This window comes from Giraffa tippelskirchi, chromosome 8 (genome assembly GCF_054371585.1).
Source record: "Giraffa tippelskirchi isolate mGirTip1 chromosome 8, T2T-mGirTip1v1.2.pri, whole genome shotgun sequence".
Taxonomy (NCBI): domain Eukaryota; kingdom Metazoa; phylum Chordata; class Mammalia; order Artiodactyla; family Giraffidae; genus Giraffa; species Giraffa tippelskirchi.
Window position 1 is genome coordinate 94800652 of NC_137282.1, and position 14161 is coordinate 94814812.

Genomic DNA, 14161 nt, shown 5'->3' on the forward strand with positions numbered 1-14161 from the left:
ATGTGATAGAATACTATTTGACAATAAAAAGGAATAAAAGCATCATGCTAAGTGAAAGAAGTCAATCACAGAAGACCACATATTGTGCGTTTCCATTTCTATGAAATGTCCGAAACAGGCAAGTCTAAGAAGCCAGAAATTAGATTAGAGGTTGTCTAGGGCAGGGGAGTCAGGGAAAGGAGGGTAATGCAGAGTGACTGCTAATGGCTATGAGAATTCCTTGGGGAATATGTGTTCTAGAATCAGATTATGGTGATGGTTGCACAACTCGAGATAGCTTAAAAGCCAGTGAATGATACACTTCAAATGAGTGAACTTGATGGCATGTAAATTATATCTCAAAAGCTGTTAAAAATCATGATGAGGTACTTCCGTGGTGGTCCAGTGCTTAAGAGACCCCCTGCCAATGCAAGGGGCACGGGTTCCTCCCTGGTCTGGGAAGATCACACATGCCACGGGATAACTGAGCCTGTGCTCCACAACTACTGAGCCTTCACTCTAGGGCCTGTGCTCCACAACAAGAGACACCACTGCAAAGAGAAGCTCCTGCACCACAGAGTAGCCCCTACTCACTGCAACTAGAGAAAGCCCACGTGCAGCAAGAAAGCCCTAGCACAGTCAAAAATAAAATAAATAAATATCTTTTTAAACATTACCATGTGTCAAGGGAGGGTAAGCATATTCAAATAAAAAGAAACAGAACTATCAATGTTTCCTTTAGGAAATTTTCAGGAGCTATCGTCAATTAAAATTTGCCTTTTTTAAAAGTCTGCATTAAAATTATTCACCAAAACCAGAAGCAGGGTATCCCACTATTCTATTGAAAATGATTCATCTTTGATGCACCAGTGATAGCTGAGAAAAGGAAACACAGGGGTCTCAGTGGGGTTTCCTTCCAAGGTCATGTGATTTCTGAAAAAGCAAGCTCTGAGTTTGAAAGCCTCAGGGTGTTAACTCTGGGGATGGCTGGTTAACAGCAAACACCCTGATCAAACACATTACTATTTATGTAGTATAATAATGACCACATCCTCAGCTCAGAAAAAGAGCTGATGACATTTCTAATAGAAAGCATACTGAATACTGCTCCTTCAGAGACTGAGAATGATCCTTCTCAGAGTTAAGTTGTTCTCCAATATTGGAACAAAACAGCAATGTCTGACTCCCATTTTCCTTTCTTAGCTAAATCCAGAAAGAAGAAATGGAGGAAAGAAAGGCAGGAGGGAGAGAGGAAGGGAAAGAGGGAAGGAGGAGAAATTCAGATACTCTCACATCTAAAGTTGTAAAATCAAACTGTCAGGGGAAGCACAATCAGAGGCCGGCCTGGAAAGAACCAGTGCTCCCTAGCCCCACCAGTCTCTGTCCCCACCTGCCAGATTCCAGATAGGGGCACGACAAATTACCTCCACAAAGTGGAGAAGGAAAATCCAGGCAGGAGCTTATGAATAAATAAGATTCCCTCCTAATATTTCCATGTGTCCTTGGCCGATTCATTCTTGCAAAATCCTAGGAGATAACTAAAAAGACATTTGGCTAGTGACCGATTTTTAGGCGATCGATTTTAAATCTCTGATTAAAGTCTTTAAAGAGCTTTCATTTATGATAGGTAATGGATAGAGAAGATAATGTTGCTGATGATGAAAACTAGAATGCTCAAAATCTCAACTGAAACACTTGAGATCTCTTCTTGTATACTATCTTCTGATGGCAACAAGGCCCCATAGTCCCTGCCTGCCATAGATTTACAACCCTCTTCCTGCAGCGGTCCTCCCCGAGGGAGGCGCACCCGCTGGTGAGGAGGGGTTACTCACTGTTCTCACTTGTGGGGTTTCTTTCCCTAATGCCTAACTTTGAAATTGGAAAGAAAGAAAAGAAAGGAAACCACATCCTTTGTACTCTCAGTATATAAATAAGAGCTAGTCAAGAACTGAAAACAGGTTTCACATTGATTGATGTGGGGACACCAGGCGCAATGAGGAACTCCTCTACCTTTCTGGCAGCCACCCTGTCGATTGTCATTTTTCTCCTAATTCCTGAAGGTAAGACAGATCCTTGTCATTTCCACTATAATAAATTAAGTAAAATGGAGTAGACTTTTTGGCAATATTAACTAAGTGTTCTAAGAGGAGATTTTTTTCTGCAAGTCTTAACATTCTTCCTTGGATTCTACATATATCTTTTTTTAAAATTTTTATTCATTCATTTACTTGGTTGCACTGGGTCTTGGTTGCGACACATGGGATCTTAGTTCCCAGACCAGGAATTGAATCCACGCCTCTGCATTGGGAGCACAGAATCTTAACCACTGGGGCACCTGGGAAGTCCCTCTACACATATCTTTATTTTAGAAGGAAAAATCCTTCTTTCTTCTTTATAATTCCTTTATAAAAGATAATGGAACCACCAGTGCTGCCAATTTGTGGCTTGAAAATTGCCCAAAAGGACACTATAAAAACAAGTAATCAAAGAGACGTAAAGCTCTTAAATTAGGAAAACAAATAGCACTTTTCAGGAAAGCAATAGTGACACCTCAGCCTTTCTTGCTGCAGAAAATGCATAGATAGTTTTAACAACAAAATCAACTGTACTTCAATAATCCATCAGTCTTTAAAAAAACCTGACCTAGATGTACCCCCCAAGTCAAAATGATTCAAATATTCATCATTATTTCTGTAGGCTAGTATGTCCTTGGGAATATATTACAACACTGGGAGCATTGACTCTTTGGCAGTGTTATAGTGTTTTGTATTAAGTGTATTCTTTGATGCACTAAGTAGTAGCCAACTAGCCTGATTTTATGTGAGCTGCACAGGCATTAGTTTAAAATGTTGTAAAAGTCATGGGATTATCTCTAGAAGGGTAATAGGGCATAGCCCTGGGTACAATAGCCCTGAGTAGCTCTAGATATTCCTTAAAATCTTTCTAGACACTGATAACGACTCTGGGGCTAGGCTGAACTCTGCCAACAAGTGTAGAGCTTGGGTTTTCTCCACTGTCTGGCAGTTTTTGGAGGTGGAAATGGTGGACAAGGCCTGATGGAACCTATCTTACCAAAAATTCCGAAGGAAGATCTCTGGTTTATCTTGCACCTAAAAATAAGGAGAAAGTTTAGAAATAATAAGGTTGCAGGACATTAGAAACAGAAGGATGGACAGAGTACTATTAATATAAGCATGGGCTTCCCTGGCGTCCAGGACGCTAAAGAATCCACCTGCAGTACAGCAGACCTGGGTTTGATCCCTGGGTTGGGAAGATCCCCTGGAGGAGGGCATGACAACCCACACCAATATTCTTGGCTGAAGAATCCCCATGGACAGAGGAGCCTGGCAGGCTACAGACCATGGAGTCGCAAAGAGTCGGACACGACTGAGCAACTAAGCAGCAGCAAAATATAAGCGTGTTTCAATGACTATATTAGAGCATGTTATTGTTGTTGTTTAGTCACTAAGTCATGTCTAACTCTTTTGTGAACCCATGGACAGTTGCCCACCAGGCTCCTCTGTCCATGGGATTTCCCAGGCAAGGATATTGGAGTGGGATACCATTTTTTTCTCCAGGGGATCTTCCCGACCCAGAGAACGAATCCACATCTCCTGTATGCAGGTGGATGGGTTGAACCACTGGGGAAGCCCATGTCCTATGAAACACTGAAACCAAGCAGATTAAAAAAAAAATCCAATCATATCTTTTCTTCAAAGGAAACAGCAAACGCAACTTACTCTGTTTCCTTCAGTCAGAGAGAGTAGTATGGGTCCCCAAATGGAACAGACACAGCAAAGCAAGATTTGATCCTCTAGACAGGTTGTCTCAAACTTTCTACACATTAGAATCCCCTGGAGGCTTTGAAACAATACTGACATCTCAGCCCTGGTCCTATTTGATTTTAATTTATTTTGATTCTAGGTGGGAACCAAGAATTGCTAGTTTTTAAAGCTTTTCACTTGTTCTAATTCCTCTTCCCAAATCCTAGTTTGCGGGAGATGGGGACTTTTTTCTGTGCTCACCAATCACAGGACTCTGCAAAACGAAGTACTGTACTGAGCTTACAATTTCTACAGCTCAGACAGTCCAAAGATGCATCTTTGGAATCCATCTCTTCATGATATCCATCAGGAAAATTGAGATGTAGGTGAAGTTCTATTTGTTTCTCTAAGTTCCTTATGCTTTTACTTCTAGAACCTAGGATTTCCCCTTCCCAACTCCCTTCTGGAAATAAGAGCCCTTCTGGACACCCATTTTCCCTGCCCCTCTCATCATTTACATCTCATTGTAAATCTGGCAATGAGTTGGCTTTAATAATAGAGTAACAGGCACTGTGCCCTATTGAGAGAACCATGAGTCCTAGTCAATGGTCGGGAGCAATGCTTGAGAAGAAACCAAGAACATCTGGTGTAGGAAGGTGGTGCTGAGAGTACATATCAAGAGGGCACAACATCCTTTCAACCAACAGGGATGGTTTGCCTTGTGCTTCTGTCTCACTCTTCTCTAATTATAAGTCTCTACTCTTGGTCTATCACCAAGGAAATTTGGCTAAGGCAGAATTCTCTCCTTAGAGCATCTTCTCACTTCTCTTCATTATAAAAGGGCTTAGATTAAACCACGTTGTTCAGTCTGGAGATTGAAGAAGAGTTTCAGATGCAAAAGATAGTCTCTCAAATTATGAATGAGAAGAATTCAAATTTCAATAAGCAAAAGTCTCAGATGACCAAAAAACTCATGGGTAGGGTCACAGCTAAAAGGTGCTAAAGTCAGTTTGTAAGTTGTGGTGTTTTGCAAGAGCTCAGGGTGAAAAGGGCGGTTTTCAAGCTTGTAAAAGCAACTCTGCTTCGCCCAGATTAATACTGAGCCAGAAAAGGGGAGGGATGGGCAGACACCAGTAGCTCCTGTAGCACCAGTTACTGGTATGAACTAATGCATAGTTGTCTGCCTTTTGCAAGTCCTGAGGCCTGAGGCCAGTGGTTGTGACAGATTTCCAGCCTGATAATCCCTGGACTTGCCAATGGCAGGGCTTCTTTGGGTGAAAGAGTGAGACCTCTCAGATTCCAACAGGAATGGGATTTATCTGATCCAGGCTTTTCCGGTTGCTCCACGGTAAAGAATCTGCCTGCAATGCAGGAGCTACCGGCGACACGGGTTCAATCCCTGGGTCAAGAAGATCCCCTGGAGGAAGGCATGGCAACCCACTCCAGTATTCTTGCCTGGAGAATCCTGTGGACAAAAGAGCCTGGCAGGCTACAGTCCATAGTGTTGCAAAGAATTGAACATGACTGAAGAGACTTAACATGCATGCCTGCATCTGAAATTGACATGAAGGGGTGGAATATGTTCTCATCCCTCCTCCTCTCTATGTGGGAAAAGCATGTCTAGCCTTAGAAACATGACTATAAGTAGAGCTCTTTAGGGTGGTCATTGATAGGACTTGTCTTTGTCTTTTGAACAGATCTCTGTGAAAAAATTATTGGAGGAAATCAAGTGACTCCTCATTCAAGACCCTACATGGTGCTACTTCAGGGGAAAAATATATGTGCCGGAGCTTTGATTGCCAAAGACTGGGTATTGACTGCAGCTCACTGTGACCTGTAAGTTCTTGGGTTTAAAAAAAAAAAAATGTTTGTGGAGATAGTCTAACTTGGGAGAATATTAACAAAGAGAGTAAATATAATTAAAGCCACAGGATCTTCATATCATTTACATCTTTGGCAGCTTACTTTACCCCCAAAAGGGAGTTGAGCCCAGACTCAACCCCAGAGAATCAGACCAATGAGGAAGCAGCATCCCGAGCACTTTTGGAAGATCTCCTCTGGAGCCACCAGGCTCAGATGCTGCAAGTCTTGGCTTCTGGTCTTGACCTCACGATGGTGCAGAAGGGCAAAAAAATTTCAGTGTCCCCTCAGGGACCTGAGCACCACTGTCAAGTAGAGAAGGCTTCTTTTGAAAACCTTCCTGTTTTCTTAAAACTTCTCACACCTTCAGCCATTTCATAACCATGGTCAACCACGGCCTTCAAACCTCTTTCAGAGCTGGTCTTTTCTTCCCTCCCTAAATCAAGCCTCTAAACTTGGGCCATCCATTATGATAGCCACTATCATGTTGGTTTTGTGAGTTATCTATAGTTATATACATTTGCATTCATTAAAATTAAATCAAATGACAAATTTAGATCCTCAGTCTCACTGGCCACATTTCAAGTCCTCGGTAGCCTACATGGGGCTCAATATTGGACAGTGCAGACTTACAGAATGTTTCATCATCAAAGTATACTCTGCTGAAAGCACTGTTCTAAGGTCTAAGTGAGACTAATATCAGCCATGTAATGGAAAAACAGAAGTGTGAATATATTGTTGGTGCAGTTTATGCTAAATTATGAATGATAATGGCCTTCATCATTAATACATCAGAGAGTATCTTGATTTTATTAACCAAAATGAATCTTCAGCATGGAGTAAGAAAAGGAAGATCCGAAGGGACCCCCCTTTAGACCACCTTTCCCTCAAATACACACACTCAGTGCCATGCATATAGGGTCTTCCATTAAGCAATCTATTTTTGAAAGTTTGCCCATTTAAGATAAGTTTGTTGTCCTCTTACAAAGATTTCTTCAGTGCAGTTCTACAACTATCGAGTGTCTTTTGCTTTTGTTGCTAGACCACTGAGACTTCCGTTTTCCCGTCATCTGCAACCGGATTCTCTATTACAACCAAAGGAAGGTTGAGGGGACAGCAGTATAACTCCAACAAAGATCCCAAGACTTAGCTTAGCTACCATAAAATTTTCTTTTTTTTTATATTTATTACCTATTTATTTTAATTTTTGGCTGTGCTGAGTCTCCATTGCTGTGAGCAGGCTTTCTCTAGTTGCGGCAAGCAGCAGCTACTCTCTAGTTGCTGTGTGTGGGCTTCTCCCTGCAATGGCTTCTCTTGTTGAAGAGCACAGGCTCTAGGGCCCAAGGACTTCAGTAGTCACGGTGCACTGGCCTAGCTGCCCCACGGCATGCGGAATCCTCCCAGACCAGGGATGCAATCTGCATCCACTGCACCGGCAGGTGGACTCCAACCACTGGACCATCAAGGAAGTCCCTCATGGAATTCTCTTATCATTTGATTTTCAATGAACCTAGTTTAGCTTGTTATAAATAAGCTGCAGGTCAGCATGATGATAATGATAATGATAAACTCATAAACAATTCACTTTTATTCTTTAAAGTATACATTTTTTTCTGAGTCACAAACAGGTATTTCAACAGCAAGCACATTTATAGATGGGACAGTGAAACTGATCAGCCCATAATATGCTTAGCTCCTGATTTAAAGAGTAAACCAAATTAACAGTATTGTGTCTGTTTTCAGGGACCAGAAAACCCAGATCGTTCTTGGGGCTCACTCAAAAACCAAGAAAGAGCCTGAAAAACAGATCAGGTTTGTTAAGAAAGAGTTTCCTTATCCGTGCTATGACCAGGGCACACATGAAGGTGATCTTAAACTTCTAAAGGTACAAATCTTTGATTATACTTTCGATTGATTCAAAAGTCACAGAAGCTCCTACAATCTAGCTTCTGACACGGAAATCTTTCTCAGTGGCCTGATAACTGTATAAGGGGGTCCCTGGCGGTTGGGCTAGAACTTAAATTTAAAAAGTGACATTTTTTATTATCTTGTTCTGTTAACTCTTTCTGCTTGCCTTCCAACAGCTGAACAAAAAAGCAATACTTAATAAAAACGTGGCCATCCTTCAGCTCCCAAAAGTGGGCAATGATGTGAAACCAGGAACTGCGTGTCGAGTTGCAGGGTGGGGAAAGTTTCAGAATAATTCCCCTCCATCTGATATTTTGAGAGAAGTCAATGTCACCATCATAGACAGAAAAATCTGCAATGATCAATCACACTATAATTATAATCCTGTGATTGGACTGAATATGATTTGTGCTGGAAGCCTCCAAGGTGGAAAAGACTCCTGCCATGTAAGTAAAATAAGATCCCAAACTTGAGCTGTTGGGTTAAGTCATGCATATATAGAGAATGTAACGTCATGCTTTGCATTGGCTTCTACAGGGTCCTAGTGCTTTTTAAAAGAAGTCTGACAAAACTTCAAATAAATTAATGTTCTCAGCTTAGATGAGTTGTTCATCAAAAATAACGTGTTCACTGCTAGTGCCTGGGTTGAACTACTGCATATTCTTGATTTTATACCAAAAACCACTAAGAAGCAATTTTTTCTCATTTTTCATATTAACATATATAGATCTAAACTGAAAAAAATATATATAACACTCAGGAGAGCTGAAGTCAGGGTTCATCTAGGGCCTTCAGTACCTTTCCCCATCTGAGCAACCCCTAATAATTCCTCTGCCATTTAGCCAGGTAAGTCTGAAATGTCTGCATTCCCAAGACTGACTGAGAATCTTGGAGTAAACTGCATATCTTCCTAGAGCCGAGCTCGACCTTTGGAAACAACTTCCATGCACTCCATACCAGAGAACATGCAAGCCTCCCTCTCAGTGTGCCCTGAGAAGGGCTGGGACAGGTCTCTGCTTAAAGATACGAGTAGAAGGACACTTGACTAAGGTTTAAGCACTGAGCACTGGTTTGTCCCTTCTCACCTCACTGGGATGGAACTGCGCTCTCAGAACCTTTCATTTGCAGAACTCCAGGTACAAGCCTCAATAACTCTTCATCCAGCAACACCCGTCATCCCTAAAGCCACAGCAGGGAAACAACCAGTCGGGTCTCTAGACTTTAAATATCTTTAAATATGCTGATCTAGAGTTCCTTGGCGCTTCCTTTGTGGCTCAGCTTGTATAGAATCCACCTGCAATTCGGGAGACCTGGGTTTGATCCCCGGGTTGGGAAGATCCCCTGGAGAAGGAAAAGGCTACCCATTCCAGTATTCTGACCTAGAGAATTCCATGGACTGTATAGTCCATGGGGTCGTAGAGAGTTCCTTGAGAGAATGCAAGGTCACATACTGGGTAGTGCAGTCACAAGAATAAAGCATGACTTACAGCTAACTGAAGCCTCCCTCCTGGTGGAACCAGGCAGCTCTGAAGTGTAATCACTGACTTCCAAGAGCATCCATCTAGCATTAGATGCTCAAGAGACTTAGGAGGAAGAGCGAAGAATAATGCAAATTCCACAAGAGTAGTACTTTTCATCTATTTTGTTCACTGATTTAGTCCTAGTGTCTAGAAGACTGCATGGCACCTGGTAGGTGCTCCATGAATATTGACTAAATGAACAACATTTGCTAGAGAAGAATGGCGTTTGTGGGAGTTTTAAGGAATTGACCTCCAAGGTCTAATTTTAATATTCACTGAGCCTATGATAAGGTGACAGACACAAGCTTTACCATGTAATTTTCTCTTCAATGGTTACTGTATTGATGAACTTAAGTTTTCACATTCCATATGCTCTTAAGAGGTATTATTGTATAACTTCTTTCATTAAATGTTTCTTTCTCATTTGAAAAAAGAGAGAGATTCAAGGAGCAATTTCTGTTTGAGAAGGTGAAGAACAAGTTGCTTTGGTTTTGTTCCTTTGAGAAGACAATTAACTCCCAGAAGAACTAGAAAACATAGCTTTTATTCTTTGCCTCAATGGCCCATCTGCATTTGACTATTTTATGCCTTGAGTTACTCAGCATTTTGAGAAAATGACAAAAAGGAGAATTTCTAAAGCAGAGAGTTTGTCTCAAAATCACTGGATTCCACAAATAATAGTTCAAGTTTCATTTCAATTTTCACTGCTTTGTAAACAAATCAAGAAAAAAAATTGACTATATCATTGAATATTCCTCAACATTTTGGTTTTTTAAGCACTCATCATCAACTAAGTCAAGGTTGGTCTTAACTTCACATTAAATGCTTCACATTGAATGGCATTTCTTCCATGCTGCTAGTGGTCATACTTGATGCTAATCTCCACCATTCCTCTTGTTTTCCCCAAGGGAGATTCTGGAAGCCCTCTGATATGTGAAGGCACTTTCAGAGGCATCACTGCCTTTGGCATTCCAGGGAAATGCGGAGACCCTCGAGGGCCTGGCGTCTATATCCTTCTCTCAAAGAAACACCTCAGCTGGATAGTTATGACTATGAAGCAAGCAGTTTAGATACTTGTATTTCATTTGCTGTCACTTTTAAAAAATTTTTATTGTAGTTGATTTACAATGCTGTATTAGTTTCAGGTGTACAGCAAAGTGAATCAGAGTTACACATATATCCACTCTTTTTTTAGATTATTTTCCTATATAGTCCATTACAGAGTATTGAATAGAGTTCCCTGTGCTATATAGCAAGTTCTTATTAGTTACCTATTTTAAATAAATTGATAGTAGTGTGTATATGTCAGTCCCAATCTCTCAATACATCACTCCCTCCATCTCTGATAACCTTAAGTTTGTTTTCTACATCTGTGACTCTATTTCTGTTTCATCAATAAATTCATTTTACCCTTTATTTTAGATTCCACATACATGTGATATCATATGATATTTGACCTTCTGTGTCTGACTTACTTCACTCAGTATGACAATCTCTAGGTCCATCCATATTGCTGCAAATGGCATTACTTTGTTCTTTTTTATGGCTGAGTAATATTCCATTGTATATATGTACCACATCTTCATTATCCGTTCCTCTGATAGACATCTAGGTTGCTTCCACGTCCTGATTATTGTTAAGTGATGCTGCAATGAACACTGGGATGCATGTATCTTTTTGAATTATGGTTTTCTTCAGATATACACCCAGTGCTGTCATTTCTTATTTTCATCATAAATAAAATCAACTTCTATCACTGTATTTGTCTCCTATAACTTATAGCAGCCAGATATCCACCAGCAAAGTGGAACAGAATAATATAGAGACCTTGTGGATAATGCAAGAGACAGATCAAGGGACCAGGGTCATCCATGTGACAAGTGACATGCAAATTTGACTTGAATTATTCACTTCACTGATTCAATGGGCCAGGCCCAGCAGGAGGAACACCAAGGTCAGTCTATCTAGTAACAAGTACAGTCAAGGGCTCAGCAATTCTGCAAGAAACAGCCAGTCTGGAGCATTTGGATTAAAAGGAAATATTTGCCCTTCACAGGCCATTGTTCCACACCCAATACCTGCTACTCAGATTTATATACAAGAACCTGAGTCCATTGGGAGAAGCAGAAACAGGAAATGCCTTAGAGTATTTTTCAAAGCAGGCAAGAAATGGAAATTAAAATTCTAGGGGATACTAACAAGGCACTTGGCTAGAGAAAGTCAGCCTCCTTTCTCAGTAGTTTGAATTTAAGCCTTGGGTTACTAGGTGATTTCTTGGTTCTCCTTGTCCTTGAGCCTGGGTAGGTATAATCAACATGGTTACAGTGACTGCCAACTCATACTAGGGAGTGAGTGTTGAATCATGGTCTGAAAGTTTCCTTTGGGAGAAAAACCAAGATGTTCATTCAGCATGCTGAACACAGTGGATAGTCATCAGCCCAGTAGATGCATCAAGATGAGATTATGTGAACAGATTCCTTTGATTTCCATAAGATCATTTTGGAATATAAATCTTATGTGAGTGTGTATACATATGTAAACATATACATATATACATATGGTATGTCCAAACTAAGAACATACAGCAACACTAAGAGACAGCTTCTTAAAACAAATGAAGGGACATAGCTTATAGACTGACCAAAATACTGGTTCACTGGTTTTCAACCAGTCTAATGGCTGCCCATTAGACTTACCAGGCTCTTTAAAATGACCAATGTCTATGCTTCACTTTTAGAAATTTTTATTTAACTTGATGAGAACCAGGACAAAATGTTCTTTTTATAAGTTTCCCCAATGATTTTAATATGCAGCTGGTGATAAGAACCCTTATATTAGAAAGTGAAATCTCATGCTGATATCTAAAAGAGATAAGAGATAAGAGAGTCACTAGGATGATATTTTAGATGCCTGCTATAATCTGTAATTAGGATTTTAATAGCAATAAGAATATGGATGGGATATTCTCTACTGGCAACATTTATTACAGATTTTGAAGTTCACTTAAAAATAGTTGTGTGAAACTTGTTCACTGCTGGTGGAAGTGTAAATTGGTAGAGTTTCTTAGGAAAAGTGACAGTGTCTATTAAAACTGAATGAACACATATGCTATGACTTAACAATTCTTACTCTTGGGTATACACCAAACAGAAATGAGGGCTTTTCCCCACCAAATATGTGTTTGAGAATGTCCATAGCAACTTTATCCTTGAAAGTTAAAAATACATGTCCATCTATAATAAAATAGAAAAACAATTGTTGTATATACAATGGGATATTATACAGCAATTGAAAGACCAACCACTGTTACATGCAGCAACAGTAACTACTCCTACATATTTAATGTGGAATAAAAGAAACAAGACTCCACATAAAAGAATATTTACTGTATTATTACATTTATCTGAAGATTGGCAGAAGGCAAAACTAATTCATGGTGACCAAGGTCGGAATAATGGAGAGGTGTTAACTAAGTAGACACAAAGAATCTTCTGGGGTAAGAGAAATGCTCACATCTTGATCTGGATGATTTACTCATAGATCTTGATCTTAATCTATTCATAAATTATATACATTGAGCTATACACTAAAGATTTACATGCTTTATGTGAATTATTACTCAATAAAAATTTTATACTACACAATTTTTGTAGCTAAGGCTTCTGAAGAAAGTGGAGAAAACCACTGGACCATTCAGGTATGACCTAAATCAAATCCCTTATGACTATACAGTGGAAGTGAGAAATAGATTTAAGGGACTAGATCTGATAGAGTGCCTGATGAACTATGGACGGAGGTTCGTGACATTGTACAGGAGACAAGGATCGAGACCATCCCCATGGAAAAGAAATGCAAAAAAGCAAAATGGCTGTCTGAGGAGGCTTTACAAATAGCTGTGAAAAGAAGGGAGGTGAAAAACAAAGGCAAAAAAGAAGAAAGATATACCCATTTGAATGCAGAGTTCCAAAGAGTAGCAAGGAGAGATAAGAAAGCCTTCCTCAGAGATCAATGCAAAGAAATAGAGGAAAACAATAGAATGGGAAAGACTAGAGATCTCTTCAAGAAAATTAGAGATATCAAGGGAACATTTCATGCAAAGATGGGCTCAATAAAGGACAGAAATGGTAGGGACTTAACAGAAGCAGAAGATATTAAGAAGAGGTGGCAAGAATACACAGAAGAACTGTACAAAAAAGATCTTCACGACCCGGATAATCACAATGGTGTGATCACTCACCTAGAGCCAGACAACCTGGAATGTGAAGTCAAGTGGGCCTTAGAAAGCATCACTACGAGCAAAGCTAGTGGAGGTGACGGAATTCCAGTGGAGCTATTTCAAATCCTGAAAGATGATGCTGTGAAAGTGCTGCACTCAATATGCCAGCAAATTTGGAAAACTCAGCAGTGGCCACAGGACTGGAAAAGGTCAGTTTTCATCCCAATCCCAAAGAAAGGCAATGCCAAAGAATGCTCAAACTACCACACAGTTGCACTCATCTCACACGCTAGTAAAGTAATGCTTAAAATTCTCCAACCAGGCTTCAACAGTACATGAACCATGAAATTCCAGATGTTCAAGCTGGTTTTAGAAAAGGCAGAGGAACCAGAGATCAAATTGCCAACATCAGTTGGATCATTGAAAAAGCAAGAGAGTTCCAGAAAAACATCTATTTCTGCTTTATTGACTGTGCTAAAGCCTTTGACTGTGTGGATCACAATAAACTGTGGAAAATTCTGAAAGAGATGGGAATACCAGACCATCTGACCTGTCTCTTGAGAAACCTGTATGCAGGTCAGGAAGCAACAGTTAGAACTGGACATGGAACAACAGACTGGTTCCAAATAGGAAAAGGAGTACGTCAAAGCTGTCTATTGTCACCCTGCTTATTTAACTTATACACAGAGTACATCATGAGAAACGCTGGGCTGGAGGAAGCACAAGCTAGAATCAAGATTGCCGGGAGAAATATCAATAACTTCAGATATGCAGATGACACCACCCTTATGGGAGAAAGTGAAGAAGAACTAAAGAGCCTTTTGATGAAAGTGAAAGAGGAGAATGAAAAAGTTGGCTTAAAGCTCAACATTCAGAATACTAAGATCATGGCATCTGGTCCCATCTCTTCATGG

The 14161-nt window shown here is 40.2% G+C and overlaps 2 protein-coding genes across 5 annotated transcripts in view; one reads left to right on the forward strand and one right to left on the reverse strand.

The window, feature by feature from the left end:
• CDC20B (cell division cycle 20B) overlaps positions 1–14161 on the reverse strand; it is an 86754-nt gene that overhangs the window by 2410 nt on the left and 70183 nt on the right. For 2 of the 3 annotated variants that reach the window (XM_081517773.1, XM_081517774.1), the window contains exon 12: positions 3052–3089. In XM_081517773.1, coding sequence (XP_081373899.1) covers positions 3079–3089 — 11 coding nt within the window. In that variant the 3' untranslated portion in view covers positions 3052–3078. Of the gene's footprint in view, positions 1–671; positions 3090–14161 lie in introns of those variants that run through there. The other variant, XM_081517775.1, reaches the window with a different exon arrangement.
• LOC145516553 (granzyme A-like) lies at positions 1936–10790 on the forward strand. 2 transcript variants are annotated; one of them, XM_081517776.1, is made up of 5 exons: positions 1936–2039; positions 5441–5579; positions 7347–7488; positions 7688–7957; positions 9940–10790. In XM_081517776.1, exons 1-5 carry the CDS (start codon positions 1973–1975, stop codon positions 10099–10101), a joined length of 780 nt encoding a protein of 259 aa, XP_081373902.1. In that variant the 5' UTR covers positions 1936–1972; the 3' UTR covers positions 10102–10790. The 2 variants fall into 2 exon arrangements, with proteins under 2 accessions (XP_081373902.1, XP_081373903.1); XM_081517777.1 differs by lacking the exon at positions 1936–2039 and adding an exon at positions 4849–5091.

Excerpts from the sequence above, each read along its gene's own strand:
- LOC145516553 (XM_081517776.1), top strand. The coding sequence starts at position 1,973 with ATGAGGAACTCCTCTACCTTTCTGGCAGCCACCCTGTCGATTGTCATT. Across the intron at positions 2,040-5,440 it reads TTTTCTCCTAATTCCTGAAG|ATCTCTGTGAAAAAATTATT; the intron begins GTAAGACAGATC and ends TCTTTTGAACAG. Across the intron at positions 7,958-9,939 it reads GTGGAAAAGACTCCTGCCAT|GGAGATTCTGGAAGCCCTCT; the intron begins GTAAGTAAAATA and ends GTTTTCCCCAAG.